Consider the following 15685-nt stretch of genomic DNA (forward strand, 5'->3'; position numbering starts at 1 on the left):
CAGATCCAATTCGCTGATTCATTAGACGTTACCACAGGTCGGCATGTAAATAAAGCACAGATGAAATTGCTCAGATAAAGTTCCTAACGATTTCTCTTGGTACAATGAAATAATGTCCATGTTTTCAAAGGTTGCAGTATTGAACATGAATGTTTTATTGCCAATAAAAGATCCAAGACGGATCTTAGAGGAGAGGAAGAAAAGCAAAATGAAGATTTGAATTTCCTAAAGCTCCCTGTTCTTCAGAAGTACATAGGCCTCGGAGATACATGGTACAAGCTACTCCTCTGGGAACTAAAAGAAACTAAAGATTTCTGCCAAAAAAACAAAAACAATGTGAAGAAATGAGGATCTAATGGCAACTAAGAAATACAGTCTCTTTCCACCATCAGACATCAGACCAACTACTCTACTGATCAAAAAGATTAGTGCACAATGCGCTGCCACCTCAACTGGTGCACGAGAATTATCGAGCAACTCCCTATTTTACTGCTTAAGCAGCTCGCTATTTTACTGCTTAAGCAGCAAATTGGAACGCAGAACGTCTCCAGGCCAGATCACCGCTTTTGCAGATAGATAGCATCAGAGAACTTCATGCGCTTTTCCATAGTATCTGTTTATGAAAGGAACCTGCGAGAATCACAAAAATAAGGAACCCTCAATCTCCGCCGTGAACTCAAACTGCACGAATAGCACATGGCTTCAAGCATAATACCCCTTAAAAATCTAAAGCTAATTCAAATCAAAAGGTACTAGACGATGCTGAGATTGCTATTTACGCATTTACCACCAAATCAAATAAGACAGTGAGAATCTGGATAATTCCCTTCAGTCCCAATCTTATAACAATACCGAAATAAAATCTATGCTGGGACCCAAGGAACATTTTTTCTCGGTTATGCGGTGGCAGATTTTTTAACTTGAATAGCGTGAAATCTTCCCAGAGCAAAGAATGATGCACTGATATGATCATATAGGCACATACTGGTGAATTCACAAACTAAGCCATCTATATCAGGGCTTGCAGAACCCGATACTTGATGCAGTATCCCAAGTTTCCAACTTTCTAAGGAACTCTACTCTTACTAAATTCATTGGAAAGTGGGTAGTAAGAAGGTTTTGAAGCGTTCCACAAGCAAATATTTGATGTCAAAGCTTACTATAGGACTAGATCACAAAAGTTTAACACTTCAATTAGAGTTTTATAGTGAAACTATAAAGCCCACTCCTTAAATTGAAGTAAAGAGCCCATTTCCCTTTTCACATACTGAATCATTGGGGATGATCTCAATAACTATAAACTTAAAGATCTGGGGCATGATCATCATAAAACAGAATTTCATTTGAAAGAATAGCTGCAAGCTGCAAATGTTACACTAGTGGCTGGTCATCAAGCTTCACCAATGCTAAATATAAAATGTGAAGGAGGAGTTGTACCTTAGAATTGGATATATCTGGGGTATCTGGTGTTTGCACAGGATAAAATTTATAGAACTTCATTGATTGGAATGCAGACTTAGTTTCCTCACTCATTTCTTCAAGGGCCTTTTTGCGAGCTTCCCTTGCCTACAATAAACATAGCAAGCTTTCTTAATATATGACAGGACCTCTTGCATACACGTCAATTTAGCATATTCCATAAGATACCTCTCTATTAGCTTTCTTTGCCTCTCTAACAGTCTTCTTCACATGCTCCTGAAAAAGAACTGAATCACAATCTGCAGGTGCTAAGCGTTGCGAGCCCACGTCATGCGCATGCATAGATACTATATCATACCTTGAAATCATCCTTTTGATCTTCGGTCAGAGTCTCCTCTTTAATTAGATTATCAATAAATTCCTGAAAACAATGTTCGAACAAATCAAGTATAGATTCTCTTGTGCTTTGCTGCCAGAAGGAGATAATCACAAAAATTACAATATCTAAGGAAATGTATAGCACACATAGATTTAGTTGCCAAGAATATTTTTTTCCTGATAGTTGCTTCAAAGAAAGAGAGAAGCTTTACAAGAAACTGCAATAACATCTCTTAGTTGTTCTTAATGAGTTGGAGATCCTGTCATAAGGTTCAATTTGTCAAGAGACAAATTCTCTAAGGAACTTATGTTTTGCAACCTGAGCAAACGTTTTACCTTCCATTCACTATAGTTAAATGAATATACTGCCATAAACCTAATCCCAAAGGTGTATGCTCTAAAATGCCAAGTATCTAACTGATTACACAGCATTGATATGTCAACAATCAGTAAACTTGGAAGGTTTGGAGTAGCACCTGGCCAAGAGAAGTTCCAATATCAGCATCTTTCATTAGGGTTTCAAAAGTTTGCCATACAAAGGTACCTTTTCCGTTATCATATAGCCCTAGTTTCACAAACTCTAATCGTGGTATTTGCAATTTTGAGAAACTAACAGAGAACACAGCATCAATAAAAGGTTGCACAGGACCCAAAATAATAGATCTCACAGCGATCAAAACACGACCTTATTTATACTATCAAATTGCAGCTACTACGGCATTGTCAAGGCTATAAAGGAGGATTAACATCAGTACCTCAAGTTCATCCAACTCCCAGTCAAATTCACAAACAACCTGCAGGGTGGAACAGGAGAACAGTCACATATATTTATACCATGCAGAATAGCCAGCACAATCATCCTAACCTACATATGCAGCATCACAAATCATAAAGCTAAAGAAAAGAAAAAAGTGTTCAAGGATCTGCTACAGAAAACTTATCCATTAACAGTAACTACATCACTTACTTCACGGATATGATTTACTATTTAAAATGAACGGAAGCTAGTAGCTTCACATAGAGACTACTGCTATCCAGGAATTGCTTAGTGGTGGTTCTACTGGATACATAATTGTAACCTCAGTGCTCTGTTCAAACTCATCCTCCTTGAATGGCTGATAAAAATCTAAAAGAGAGAAGAAAATGAATTATAAAGGATATATTGTGAAATCTGCTTGGAGTGCACATATAATTATTTTAAGGGAGACGTTGCCATGAAAAATAACCCTAAAGCTTAGTTATACATGAAGAAAATTTGTTGACATATGCAGAAAGAGAACTGTTGTACAACTTCAATAGAGTTAACATATCTGCCCATCTGATAAGCACACGCATTGAGGTTATGCATTACATAGATTATATAGCTCCAAATAGAATTATTTATATAGCTCTCCGTCTCAGTACATAAAATATGTTAGCCCCATCCGATTTTCTTAATGGACATCAAATGGAATAAAGCCTGATACAGCCTCCATTAGCAATATAATAGACTGGCCAAGAATGGAAGAAATAGGTATACTCCATCCAGGAAGAATATTTTATAGAAAAATGAATGCCTTCGACAAAAGAGGGGTGAGAGACATTGGGACTTGCAGCTGCTGGTCCATGATTGCTAACATATGTCACCGGCCACAGCATCGACCTTGCAAGTCATCAACAATGCACAGTTGCAACTCCTCCCCCTCTCACTGGGCGACCAGGATCTGAGAACCAAGTCAGTCACAAGGACCTAAAAACCATTCCCGGTCTATTATTGACCGAGAGGGGTCGTCCCCACAGGTCCGCAATTTTCACATTTGCAGCCTCTCTCTCAGGCACATGTCACTGACCAATCACCGGTCAGCAACAACTAAACAATTTCATCTTCCCTTTTCTTTTTTCTACCTCTGTGTTCTATCAATTAAATACATAGCTGTAGCAAGTTAACACTTATTCAAGTTATAACAATTATACTGCCTCAATATCATATCATTCCCATTATATGAATCTTGCCGAGGATTTCCATAATTGTATCCTAGCTGGTTCAGTAAACTTAGATTTGAAGGGTTCAGTTTTTCCTCCTTACAGAAAAAAAAAAGCAAAATCACTCCATCTGCCCTTCTGTTCCAAATTCTAGTATACATTCACAACCAACAAAGCACATTGCCATGTCCATATAAACCCCAAAAGAAAAGAGAGATGCTAGTTCCATCGCTCCATATGAAGAAAAATTGTATATCAGAAAAAGATCTTCCATCTTAGTATACCAATGATCATCTTCCATAGACCAACAAGGAGGGACCAAAAGAAATAATGGACAAAATACTAAATGCAACCGTGACTCACAAGGTAGGCAGTACTCATATTTTTTGACCCGGTCTATCTTCAAATGCTTTAACGCAGCCCTGCAAAGTAAAATATTTTTATGTTACTGGAAAATAATCAAGGTTTTCAAGAAATCTATAAGTCAAACACATTACTTGAGGAACCTCAATGACAAAATGTCACGTCTCAACTACCAATACAACTCAATTAGAGATACAGGATGCACATATAAAAAAAGATGTAAATAATCAGGGCGAAAAGCTCAGCATCACCAAATAGACAAACTATAACATTGCCTTCAACATCAATTAGTCAAGACATTTAAATATCAATGATCCACTTCACACAGAAATTCTATGATAGCAATGCACTAAACTTGTCGTCAAGATTAAAGGATATAGCCAAATCAAAAGTTATATTTTTAAATGACAACAATAGAATTAAGAAAGTGAATGTTCAGGAACCACATGATCTAACATAATGGTATACTAAAAGAATACATATTGATACCTGAACAATTGTATGATGGAGCCAAGGACTCAAAATGACATATAAAATGTATATTATATGATAATTAAATCAAGGAAAACCATGAACTTGCGATGCATGTTTGTCTTCCCTTTTGTTTGATTGCTCCATGAGATTGTAGATGGGAGTATCTATGTGCACAAAAGAGAGGAAGGGCTTGGGGGTGGGGGGGGGGGCGGCGGGCGTGTTTAGGTACCTTCGCTGTGTGCAGCTCAAAATAAATATTTGAGATTTCAACCTATCAACTTGGCTGTCTCTGCAATGCAAAATATGACATATTAGAATCCAAGAATAAAAGGACAGACTGAAGTCAATTAGAATACCTATTCTCCAAAGGAATATATGGGACCCAATCCATTTTCATCTGCTTCATTGGAATTATTTCTTCAGACTCCCTTTGAACCGACTTAATTCCAATCTTATCAGATGGCGGAAAAGGGGATACAACCTGCAAGCAAGGGACATGTCACTACCTTAAAAAAGTGGTCAATACAAGTTGATTCTTCCAATAATTTAAAGGTGAGAAAGTTTTGTCAGGCAACCTAAATTTCAGAGTTTGAAAGAACTAAATCTGTCAGATGTGTGCTTCTAATAAATTTCAATAGGAATAGTTATATATCAGAAAATTAAACACCTCACACAATCAAAGAAAATTTATATATTTGGCCATTATTTAACTTGTGTTGTTCAATATACATGACATAGTGTTCGAGTACAAAACTTACAGCCACAACGGCAGGGATATACATAATCTTGGACTGGCCCTTAAAAAAGACCAACTGAGCTGCAGTAACAAAAATTCGTTCGTCAGGACACAGTGAGAAACATAGCAGTGAACTGAGGACACTCCAGATGCAAAACAGGCTACAATTATAATTGAGGTTGGAAAACATCTGTTTCCCTTTTCAAAGTCTCCATGCAGTTATCAGTAAGGGAGTCCAAGAACCACATACGTTCTGTACATCCAAAGAGATAAACTTTCTTGCCATACAGCTTCCCACCCTCCTCAAAAGCATTCTGCAGAAGTCACAATTAGCATAAATGTTTATAATATAAGCAATGACAACAAATTAGACTTTCAGTCTCTTTTCCGATCCAAGTTTTGAACATAACACTGAATGAAGACTAAAAAAGGCTGATCAAAAACTCACTTCAAGATTAGAGAAATCCCAGTTTATTTGGTAGACTGTGTCCAATTGATCCCACTGCCATAACAATATCAGTGCATGTCAGCGACAAGGAAATGCCGCGCAAATAAACCAAAGAGTAAAAACATTCCATTGCAAACCTCTGTGCCCACAGGAAAGACAGCTTTCCACAAATCTTCCTGCAAAGCAAATTTAGAAACTTCAACTTACGGCTTGTTTGACAAAATTTAAGAATAAGGGCTGCAATATAAGTACAGAATTCTAAGTATTAACAATTTTAAGTGCTGAAAACAAAAATAAATAGTTGTTTGACAACAATGAAAAATTGATCACGAAATATTATAATTCCTTAGCATACACGAAATGGTGATTACCATTGGTAGGTTTTAACAATGTAATTGGCAGCATTCTAATTACCATCCGTAACTTTTTTCTTTTCCACTTGATGAATTAAGTAACACCATTGTTACTTACCCCATCAAGTGCGTTTTTTTAGACATAATCAAATCGTATAGGCCAATGTTAGTTATGATTGTCGTACAAGTTAAGTGTTGAACCTTTTAATTTTCGGCACCTAATTGGCTTATCAAAGAGGCCCTTGGACCAATGCATGACAAGACACTTTCGGTGGGACCACAAGAAACTTTGCATGAATATGAAAGGAAAACACTTGCTCAAAGTAGTCCATTTGTGGACATCATGTTCTTTGTCGACATTTCACCCGTTTAAAATAACATCTAGTTGAGTAGGCAAGGATAGATGCCACATTCAATAACTCCAATTTTTCGCCCATCTAAAATGACATTTAGTTATAAGGGAAACAATATTTACATTTGGGGAAAGCAGAAGAATTCGCCAACTTCAAGTGTCAGATGCTAAATAGTCTCCATGACCTTACTGTTTTCAAACATTAAAATCCGAAACCCGCGATCCCATTACAAAATATAAATCAAACACTTGCGTACTGTCATAAGCGCATACATATCCAAAACCACATATACTCAGCTCACCAAACAAAACACGGCCACAAATACTCAAAACCCCAAAATCTGGAGGAGCAACACAAGAAACTCGGCACGACAATAGGAACCAGCAGGCTTCTGTTGTGTATAAATCTACCACCTTTCTCTTATTAAAAGGAATAAACTTCCACAAGCTACCCATGCATGGCAATCAGTCCCAGATAATGTTCTTTCATGATGTTTCATCCATTCAAAAGAAGACCAACTTGACGGAGCAGGGACGGAAGCTACACCCAAGAATCCAATTTTCTTCACCCATCCCAACAACACTCAAGTTAACTAAGCAGTGAGAGAAGCAAAATTCCAGAACTACATCTGCCCAACAATCAAAATCATATGGCGACGAACGGAAACAAAAGCGCATAGTTAAACACTGACAAAAATTCGAGGAGGACACAAAAACAGTTACATTCAGCCGAATTCAAGCATCAGCCGCTCAACAGTCCCCCAAAACCTACACTGATTTTCAAAACACCACAATCCGAAACCCACGTTCCAATAACGAGCTCCAAACCAGATACTCGCCTATCATCACAAAGTGCACACATATTCCGAATCCTCCACCTGCTACTAAGCTTACAGCACGCAAATACGCTCGGCCCCATTCCCGAACCCTAAGAAACGCTCGGCGGGCCGAAACCTCCGCCGAAACGAATCGAATCCGAACAAAACTCTCCCCGCTTGCGAAACACGCAAGACAAGCGACCCGAGAGAGAGAAGAAAAACAGGGGAGCGGGGATTCACCAAGTTGCGCTTGTCCTCGAAGTACTCGGGGTCGGACTCGGGCTTCGCGGCCTTGACGCGCTTGTTGGCCCGGGAAGTCGTCGTCTTGGTGGATTGCTGCTGCTGCTGCGGCTGCGGCGGCTGCTCCTGAGAAGAGGACGGGGCGTCGCCGCGCTGGCTGGCGGTTCGCTTCGCTCGCTTCCTCATGGTTTGAGGGATTGGGGATTCAACAGCGGACCGCTAGAGAGAGATTGAGAGAGGGAGGGAGGGAGAGAATTTAGGGTTTCTTTTTGGGGTGGGAATTTGGGATTTGGGATTTGGGAGATAGCACAGGGGGGGTGGTGTTGTTGCTGCTTGTGTGGGGGCGTGAAAACAACGCGGTTCAATGGAGAGGGAGAGGCGCGAGGTTTTGGCGTCTGTCTGGAGATTGAAATGATTTGGCCCCCAACCAATAAAAAAAAAAACGAAAAAGTCATCATTTTTGAATTTGAGAGAGTGGGCGTCGGGTCAACGGCTGGATATCATTATTATCGGGGGAAAAAAGAAATCGCAAAATTGCAAATTAAGGATACGTTGGGTAACGTTTATGTTTCTCGAAATAATTTATGTTCATAAATAGTTTTTTTATTGATATTCCTAAACTGATTTTTTAGTAGAAAAACGTGCTTGATAATTGCACAAAATTAGAAAAATGACATAAATGCGTTTGGTACTTGACCTTGAAAATTTCGATTCCTAATCTTTTTTCATTTAATTGTAAAAATGTCAATGGAAGCGTGGGTGGTGGAGGTGTAGGAGGAGGTGGCGATTGGGGCAGTGCCTGGGACGATGGTGGAGGAGATCTTGCTGGAGGAGGTGTTGGAGGTAGGGGTGGAGGTGGTGGAGGAGGTGTGGGTGGCGATGGAGAGGCATGGGTGATTCAGGTGTCGGAGGAGGTGATGACTCAAGTAGTGGAGGTGGCGGTGGTGTTGGAGGAGGTAGCGGTGGAGATGCATGGGTGGAGGAGGCATTGGAGGTGGGAGTGGAGGCGCGGGTGGTAGTGGTGTTGGAGGAGGTGGCAATAGAGGCGGCGTGGGTGGCAATGGTGTTGGAGGAGGTGGCGTGGGTGGTGGAGGCATTGGAGGTGGTTGAAAAGGTGTGGGTGGTGGTGGTGTTGGAGGAGGTGGCTGTGAAGGAGGCATGTGTGAAGCCCCAGATACGTGACCTTTCTAATTATATCATTCATTCAGTAATAGCATACGGAAGCTCAATAAAATTTTTCCTTAAAAAAATCCCGTACAAGAAAATTACACGAGTTGAGCATGGATGTTAACCTTATTTATATGAAATGATAGTTTTACAATTTTGACACATCAATCGAGCAAATATATAAAATACAAAAGTTATGGGAATAAGGTTGGTCAACTAGCGCCACTACTCCCATAATAATCCAAAAGCTAACCATTATCCAATTCAGGGGTTGATGGCCTCAGACATAATCATATCTCCTTCATTGTTATATTCAGGGGAACCATCTTACAAACTGAAAAATAAAGAAATGAGTCGAGGCTTAATAAATGAAATCTCTAGCTTTAAGTTAAGAAAATCATCTTACCATTTCACCTGGCACAAACAACGTCAATGCATAACAATCAATAAGTATGCATAGAACTTGAATAAATGTTATACATTTCCTATTTAGATATGCCACACTAATCAAATCACTTTACCATTCCACAATATTTTAGTTCAGATGCAAGCATATGATATATAACACTCATACACATACATTAGGTTCGTTACTTTACCTCTCAAACACTCCCGAGGCATCCCAACCGACAGGGCATCTTAACTCTAAGGCATCCCGGTACACCCTCCGGGGCATCCCAACCTATGGGACATCTCGACTCTCGAGACATCTCATTACACCCTCTGAGATATCCCAACCTCTGGGGCATCCCGACACACGGGACATTGTCATCATTGATTTTTTTGTAGGTGACGGAAAATATATTATTCTCATGCAAGTGATGATAAATAAGTATTTGCATGCATATACTCACATTCTTTTTACATCATATATCCCCTAAAGCAATAAATGCATTATTCAAACAATTAAGTAAGAAGCAATATGTGTTATGTGATCAGACTTAAAAGGAAAAAATCTACTCAAGTTCAGAAAGTAAATCTACTCGATTCATAAGATAAATCTATTCAAATTTAGAAAGTAAATATACTCAAGTTTATGAAGTAAATATATTTTGGTTCAAAAGTAAAATTTACTCGGGTTCAAAAATAGATATAACCAGATTTAGATTTAGAAATAGTTATATCAAGATTTAGAAAGTAAAATTTACTTGGGTTCAAAAATACATATATTCAGATTTTGAGAGTAAAATCTACTCGGTTCGAAAATACATATATCCAAATTTTAAGAGTAAAATCTCATATTCAGATTTTGAAAAGTAAAGTCTAATCGAGTTCAGAAATAAATATGTCCAGATTTAAAGAGTAAAATCTACTAGGTTCAGAAAATACCCATCCAGATTTTGAGGGTAAAATCTATACATATATCCAAATTTACAGAGTAAAGTTTACTCGAGTTCAAAAATACATAAATCCAAAATTTGAAAGTAAAATTTACTCAGGTTCAGAAATACATATATCCAAATTTAAAGAGTAAAGTCTACTTGGTTCAGAAAATATACATATCCAGATTTTGAGGGTAAAATCTACTCGGTTCAGAAATACATATATCCAAATTTAAAGAGTAAAGTCTACTCAAGTTCAGAAATCAATATATCTACTTGGTTCAGAAATATATATATATATCTAGATTTAAAGAGTAAAGTCTACTCGAATTCAAAAATCAATATGTCGAGATTCAGATTCATCATTTCCACTTACCAAATATACTCCACTTTCCGTTCCTTTGGCGGAAAATATTCTCCTTTGGAAAATATTTTCCGGAAGTCATTTTCATAGAAAATGTTTTCCGAACATAATTTTCCAGTGTTCGTCGACCAATATGAAAAAGTTTCGGAAAATATTTTTCGCCAAGAATCAGCGCGCGCCGGCGGCCGGCGGCCGGCGACCGACGGGCAACGTCCGGCGTTCGGCGGGCTGCGGCGGCACGATGGCTAACGTCCGGGCGGTGGCGGCCGGCGACCGACGGCCAACGTCCGGCGTCCGGCGGCGCGCGGGCTGCGCGCGGCAGCTGCGATCGGCGGCGCGGCCGGCGACCGACGCGGCGTCCGGGAAGGAGCGGCGGCTGGCGGCCAGTGCGGCGCGCACTGCGACCTTAGTGAAGAAGAAGAAGAAGAAGCTCGGAAAATGATTTCCGCTTTTGAAGAAGCGGAAGTCATTTTCCGTAGACTTAGGCTATTTTGTGAGGGGAAGGAAAATATTTTCCCACGGAAACGTTTTCCGCCCCGAACACCGGAAAACCCGGAAAATATTTTCCGGAAGAATATTTTCCGCCAAACGAACGGAGCCTAAGTAAAATGATTAACTACCCTTTAAACATACATAAGACTGGCAAGATGAATTCAACAATCACCTCGAGATGACATTTCCAAGTTTAGATTTAACAATTTCACTTGTTAATAATACCACACTTTAAGAAAACAATTCGCACACATTTTGAACACGTGCAAATCCAGCAAAACAAATCTAACAACCACCAAATCCACAATATTATATCACATCAAAATAGTATACAACCATCCAGATTTAAAAGTGTCAAGTAGATTAAATTAACTTAACTCTAGAGTCTTCACTTACCTCAAACGGAACTTGAATAATTCAAAGCTCCAATCACCTTGAGTTTTCTCTTGAAAGATGAAATTATTCCTTTCATACTTAGAATTTCAAAAGTAGTGAAGCATTTCCACTTGAAGTCTTTTTGATAAAAAGGGTTATACTACGGTAAGGGTTATGCTTCCTCTCCTTAGAATTAATGTGCTAACTCTGAAGTGAAAGAAAACAAGTGTAAACTTGCACGTAGAAGGAAGGCTACGTGTGATAAGCTCACAAAACTCTCATCTTTTCATTACCATGTGTTGTACAAATAGAACATAAGAATGGATTAGCTAATAGTAGATGAAATGATGCCCAGCCTATATGTGTAAGTGTCTTCACCTTAAGAAGACAACTAATCCATTCATGCAAGATTAGAAGAGAACATGTGGCCAGGTCTCACGTAGTGGATGATCAAATGGGTGAAGAATTTGATGACTAATTCCTTGTGGTGATGACACTTCGTTTTTAGGTATCAAGTTAGCAAGAGTCTCACTTTGGGAGAGACATGACTTTGCATGTATCCTTAGAAGGCCATGTGAGCATTAAGTGTCAAGACTAAAAGAGTCTTGACATGCAAAGGTAAAACAAGTGGCTCTCGTGCTATCTAAGTAAAACGGAACTGGGACACTCCAAGTGTCAAAACTTGCGTACGGCGCTCACTTTAGTGCTAAAAGTTTCCGCCGAATCACTTAAGTGCAAAACTTTTTGAAAAACGATACTTAAGTGCTAACTCCGGTCAGTTTGACCGGAAATCCGACGTGGTATTTTTTATTAATTTTTTAAGCCGATGTGGCTCGTCGGAGGATGAGTCAACATGTACAGTCAGCATTTTTTATTTTAAATATTTTTTTCCTTTTCTCCCCTCACCGGCCGGTTGTCGGTGGCCAGCTCGGCCACTGACGAAGCTCGGGAAGGGCTGGGCAAGGGTCGCCCTCGCCTAATTTGGGCGAGGCTGCCCTTGCCGGCGAGGGATGGCCTTGCCAGATCTAGGCAAGGCGACCCTCGCCTGCGACAGGCAAGGCCACCCTCGCCCATGGCCGACGAGGGGCGGCCTCGCCTATTGCCGGTGAGGGATGGCCTCGCCAGATCTGGCGAGGCCATCCCTCACCGGCAATAGGCGAGGCCGCCCCTCGTCGGCCATGGGAAAGGCCAGTCCTCGTCAGATCTGGGCGAGGTCGGCCTTCGCCGACAACTGACAAGGTGACCCTCGCCGGCAACAGGCCAGGCCACCCCTCGTCGCCCTCGCCCGGCCCTTCCCGGGCTTCGCCAGTGGCCAGCTCGGCAATCAGCTAGCAAGGGGAGAAAAGAAAAGAAAGGAAAAAAGAAAGAAAAGGAAAAAAAATTATTTAAAATAAAAAATGCTGACTCATCGTCCAGCCAGCCACATCGGCTTCAGAAATTAATAAAAATGCCACGTCGGATTCTGCCAACCGACGATTTAGCACTTAAGGCCGCGCATGACAACTTGCCAAACAAGTGTTTGATTCTCGTTTTTTGTTTCCAATCGCCTTGGGAAATGCGTTTGTTTAATTTTTTGATTCGGCACAATTTTGTCAAAAATTGTTCCTAATCGTTTTGAGCAGAATCAAAAAGTAGCTTTTGATTCGGGAACAATTTTGAGAATCAATTTTTTTTTCTTCTTCCTTTTCTTGGTTTTTAATTTAGCTTCTAATGTCCGGCCCGAGGACCGCCTCCGGATTTGACGAGAATAAAATATTATTAATAAAAAATATTATTAAGCCATGGCCGACTGCAGTGGCCATAAAAAGAAAAAATATATTTTTAATAAAAATATTATTAATAAAAAAATATTTACTCGCCATGGCTGACTGCCATGGCAAAAAAAGAAAAATATATATTTTTAATAAAAATATTTTAATAAAAATATTATTAATAAAAAAAATTTTACGGCCATGGCCGGCAGAACCGTGCCATGGCCAAAAAAATAAAAAAATATATTTTTAATATAAATATTATTAATAAAAAAATATTTTACCGGTCATGGCCAAAAAAGAAAAATATTTTTAATAAAAATATTATTAATAAAAAAATATTTTACTATATGGCCGGCGAGCAAGCTATGGCCAAGAAGGAGGAAAAGAAAAAAGAAAAGAAAAAAAGAAAGAAATATTAAAATATTTAAAAATATTATTAATAAAAAGAAATTTTTTGGCGTTACCAAACGCATTTGTTCTTTTTCTATTCCAGGGATGGAATTTTGGGCCGTTAACAAACGCCTTAAAATGCTAATCAATTCCGGCATTAATCAAAAAGAATCATTTCGAAAGCAGACTGCTCCCGGGCGCAGAACCGCTCCTGGGCACGAATCGTTGTCACGCGCACCTAAGTGATCGTTTTTCAAAAAGTTTGGCACTTAAGTGATCCGGCGAAAACTTTTGGCACTAAAATGAGCGCCGTATATAAGTTTTGACACTTGGAATGTCCCAGTTCCTAAGTAAAACAAGTAGCTTATGAGATTAATTAAAAATATCACTTGGGGGGAGAACTTATTCTCCTTTGGCAACATTAGTGAGTAAATCTTCACCAATATTTACTAAAGTGAATATAGATAATATACCCTTAACATCATTAGTGATTAAATTTCTTGTCTCGAATTAAGGGCATATGAGTTGAGATGATTAATAGAAAAATAAAGAGAGGATTTAACACATAGAACAAGAAATCCAATGTCCACTCTAAATACGAATAAGTCCAAAATATTTTGAATCCATCAAAATTATTTGCAACAAAACCGGACAATAGGAAAATCTCAATTTAGTAAATTTAAAACTCAAAAATCATTAAACGAATAATTTGAAGAACGTTTGACACCTTCAATAACTAAGATAATTTTAATTTAATTTATCAAAATTCCATATCGCCAAAGCATTCGTTAATATCTACCAATTTAATTCCCACATATTGAATTCGGAACGATTACGTTCGCGGAAAATCATCCTTTGCATCTCACAAGATTTACGAACCATCTAAGATTTCTACGTGTTCACCTGAATTATAAGCTAAATAATACTTAGTTTTACAATCTAAGCATTATTATCGGACACGAAAATTCCTAATGTCACAAAACATTATTATGAAAATTCTGGATGTCACAGCATTGGTGGTGGAGGTGTCGGAGGAGGTTGTGACTTGGGCGGTGATGATGGTGGTGGCGATGGTGGAGAAGGCGTGGGTGGTGGTGGTGTTGGAGGAGGTATAGGAGGCGTTGGAGGTGGGGGTGGAGGTAGTGGGAGTAGGCATGGGTGGTGGTGTAGGTGGCGTGGATGGTGGAGATTTTTTCGTTCATGTTTGCCTTGTTTTTCTTTTTGTTCCTGAAAATATAAAAGTTGATTTTTTTTACTTCTTATTTCTGTTTCGTATCTATTTCCTAGCTACTTTTCTTTTTAAAGAAATGGAAAAATTAATTGAAGTTACCAAACGGATTTTAATTCCTTTTATATTCTGGGGAATAAAACAATAGAAAAATAAAAAAAATAGAAATGTTACCAAATGGAGCCTAAGTCACCCTACAATTTTCGAATTTTTTTGATAAACTTCGTTGTTTCGCAAAAAATAAAAGATTTAGAAAATATTTTTTCAAAAAATTATTAGGGTGTGATTCATACTCTCTATCGATAGTAAGGCATAGGGATCCCGCTCACTAGTGAATGGGTGGGGATTTGGGGGCCTCCCCAGCAAAGGTCATGGGGCAACACCCCGAGTCGCCAGAGGGCTTTTATAATTTGGGCTATGTATTTTATAAGTAGTTTGGGTTTATGCCAATGAATAACCGCTGCTTATACATAGCAAAGAGATGGGAAATGCTAATTATAGTAAAATCACTTGCTAGATGTAAAGGATGAGTTATGATGAAATCTTGTGTCTCGATTTCTCTTTTTCGTCTTTACTCTCTACTTTGCATTGTTTGTATGCCTAATCTTAACATTCGCTTGTATGACTTGCAAAAACGAATTAATAAAAAGTATTTTCATCGTCCATGAAAATGTCTAGATATAAATTATTGTCGATAATAAAATATTATTTATTGACTCATTATTTCAAGCGATACCAACGATTGTTTTTAGGAAAATATTTTTCAAATCATTTATTTTTCCGTGAAACAAAAGAATCCTTTAAAATAACTCAATTTTAAAAACATTATTTTTTTTCTTCTTGTGTGATATGAAGACCTAGTGTATCAAAAACAACAAAATATCTTTCGTCGATTGATTAAATACTCGTTGACAAAATTCCGATTATAATTACAATTGGATCGGCAATAACGAACTATGAACCTTCACATCAACAATGTGTGGGTCTTGCGGGCGAATTTTTCTCCCCGGATTGATAGGGAATAAGGCTAAACCAACACAATCCCAAAAA

At 38.7% G+C, this 15685-nt stretch overlaps 1 protein-coding gene across 1 annotated transcript; it reads right to left on the minus strand.

Moving 5' to 3' along the window:
* Window positions 1-46: 46 nt before the first annotated feature.
* On the minus strand, window positions 47-7813 carry LOC115683045 (protein HEAT INTOLERANT 4). The gene is made up of 14 exons (XM_056312824.1): window positions 7544-7813; window positions 5918-5956; window positions 5781-5834; window positions 5583-5646; window positions 5355-5413; window positions 4953-5077; window positions 4826-4885; window positions 4123-4181; window positions 2848-2923; window positions 2553-2592; window positions 1778-1840; window positions 1648-1695; window positions 1438-1566; window positions 47-630 (listed from the first exon to the last, which is right to left on the minus strand). Exons 1-14 carry the CDS (start codon window positions 7727-7729, stop codon window positions 583-585), a joined length of 1050 nt encoding a protein of 349 aa, XP_056168799.1. The 5' UTR covers window positions 7730-7813; the 3' UTR covers window positions 47-582.
* Window positions 7814-15685: the final 7872 nt, after the last annotated feature.

Source organism: Syzygium oleosum, unplaced genomic scaffold (assembly GCF_021117445.2).
Source record: "Syzygium oleosum isolate NSW1041296 unplaced genomic scaffold, Sole_v2.1 Sole_v2.06, whole genome shotgun sequence".
NCBI lineage: Eukaryota > Viridiplantae > Streptophyta > Magnoliopsida > Myrtales > Myrtaceae > Syzygium > Syzygium oleosum.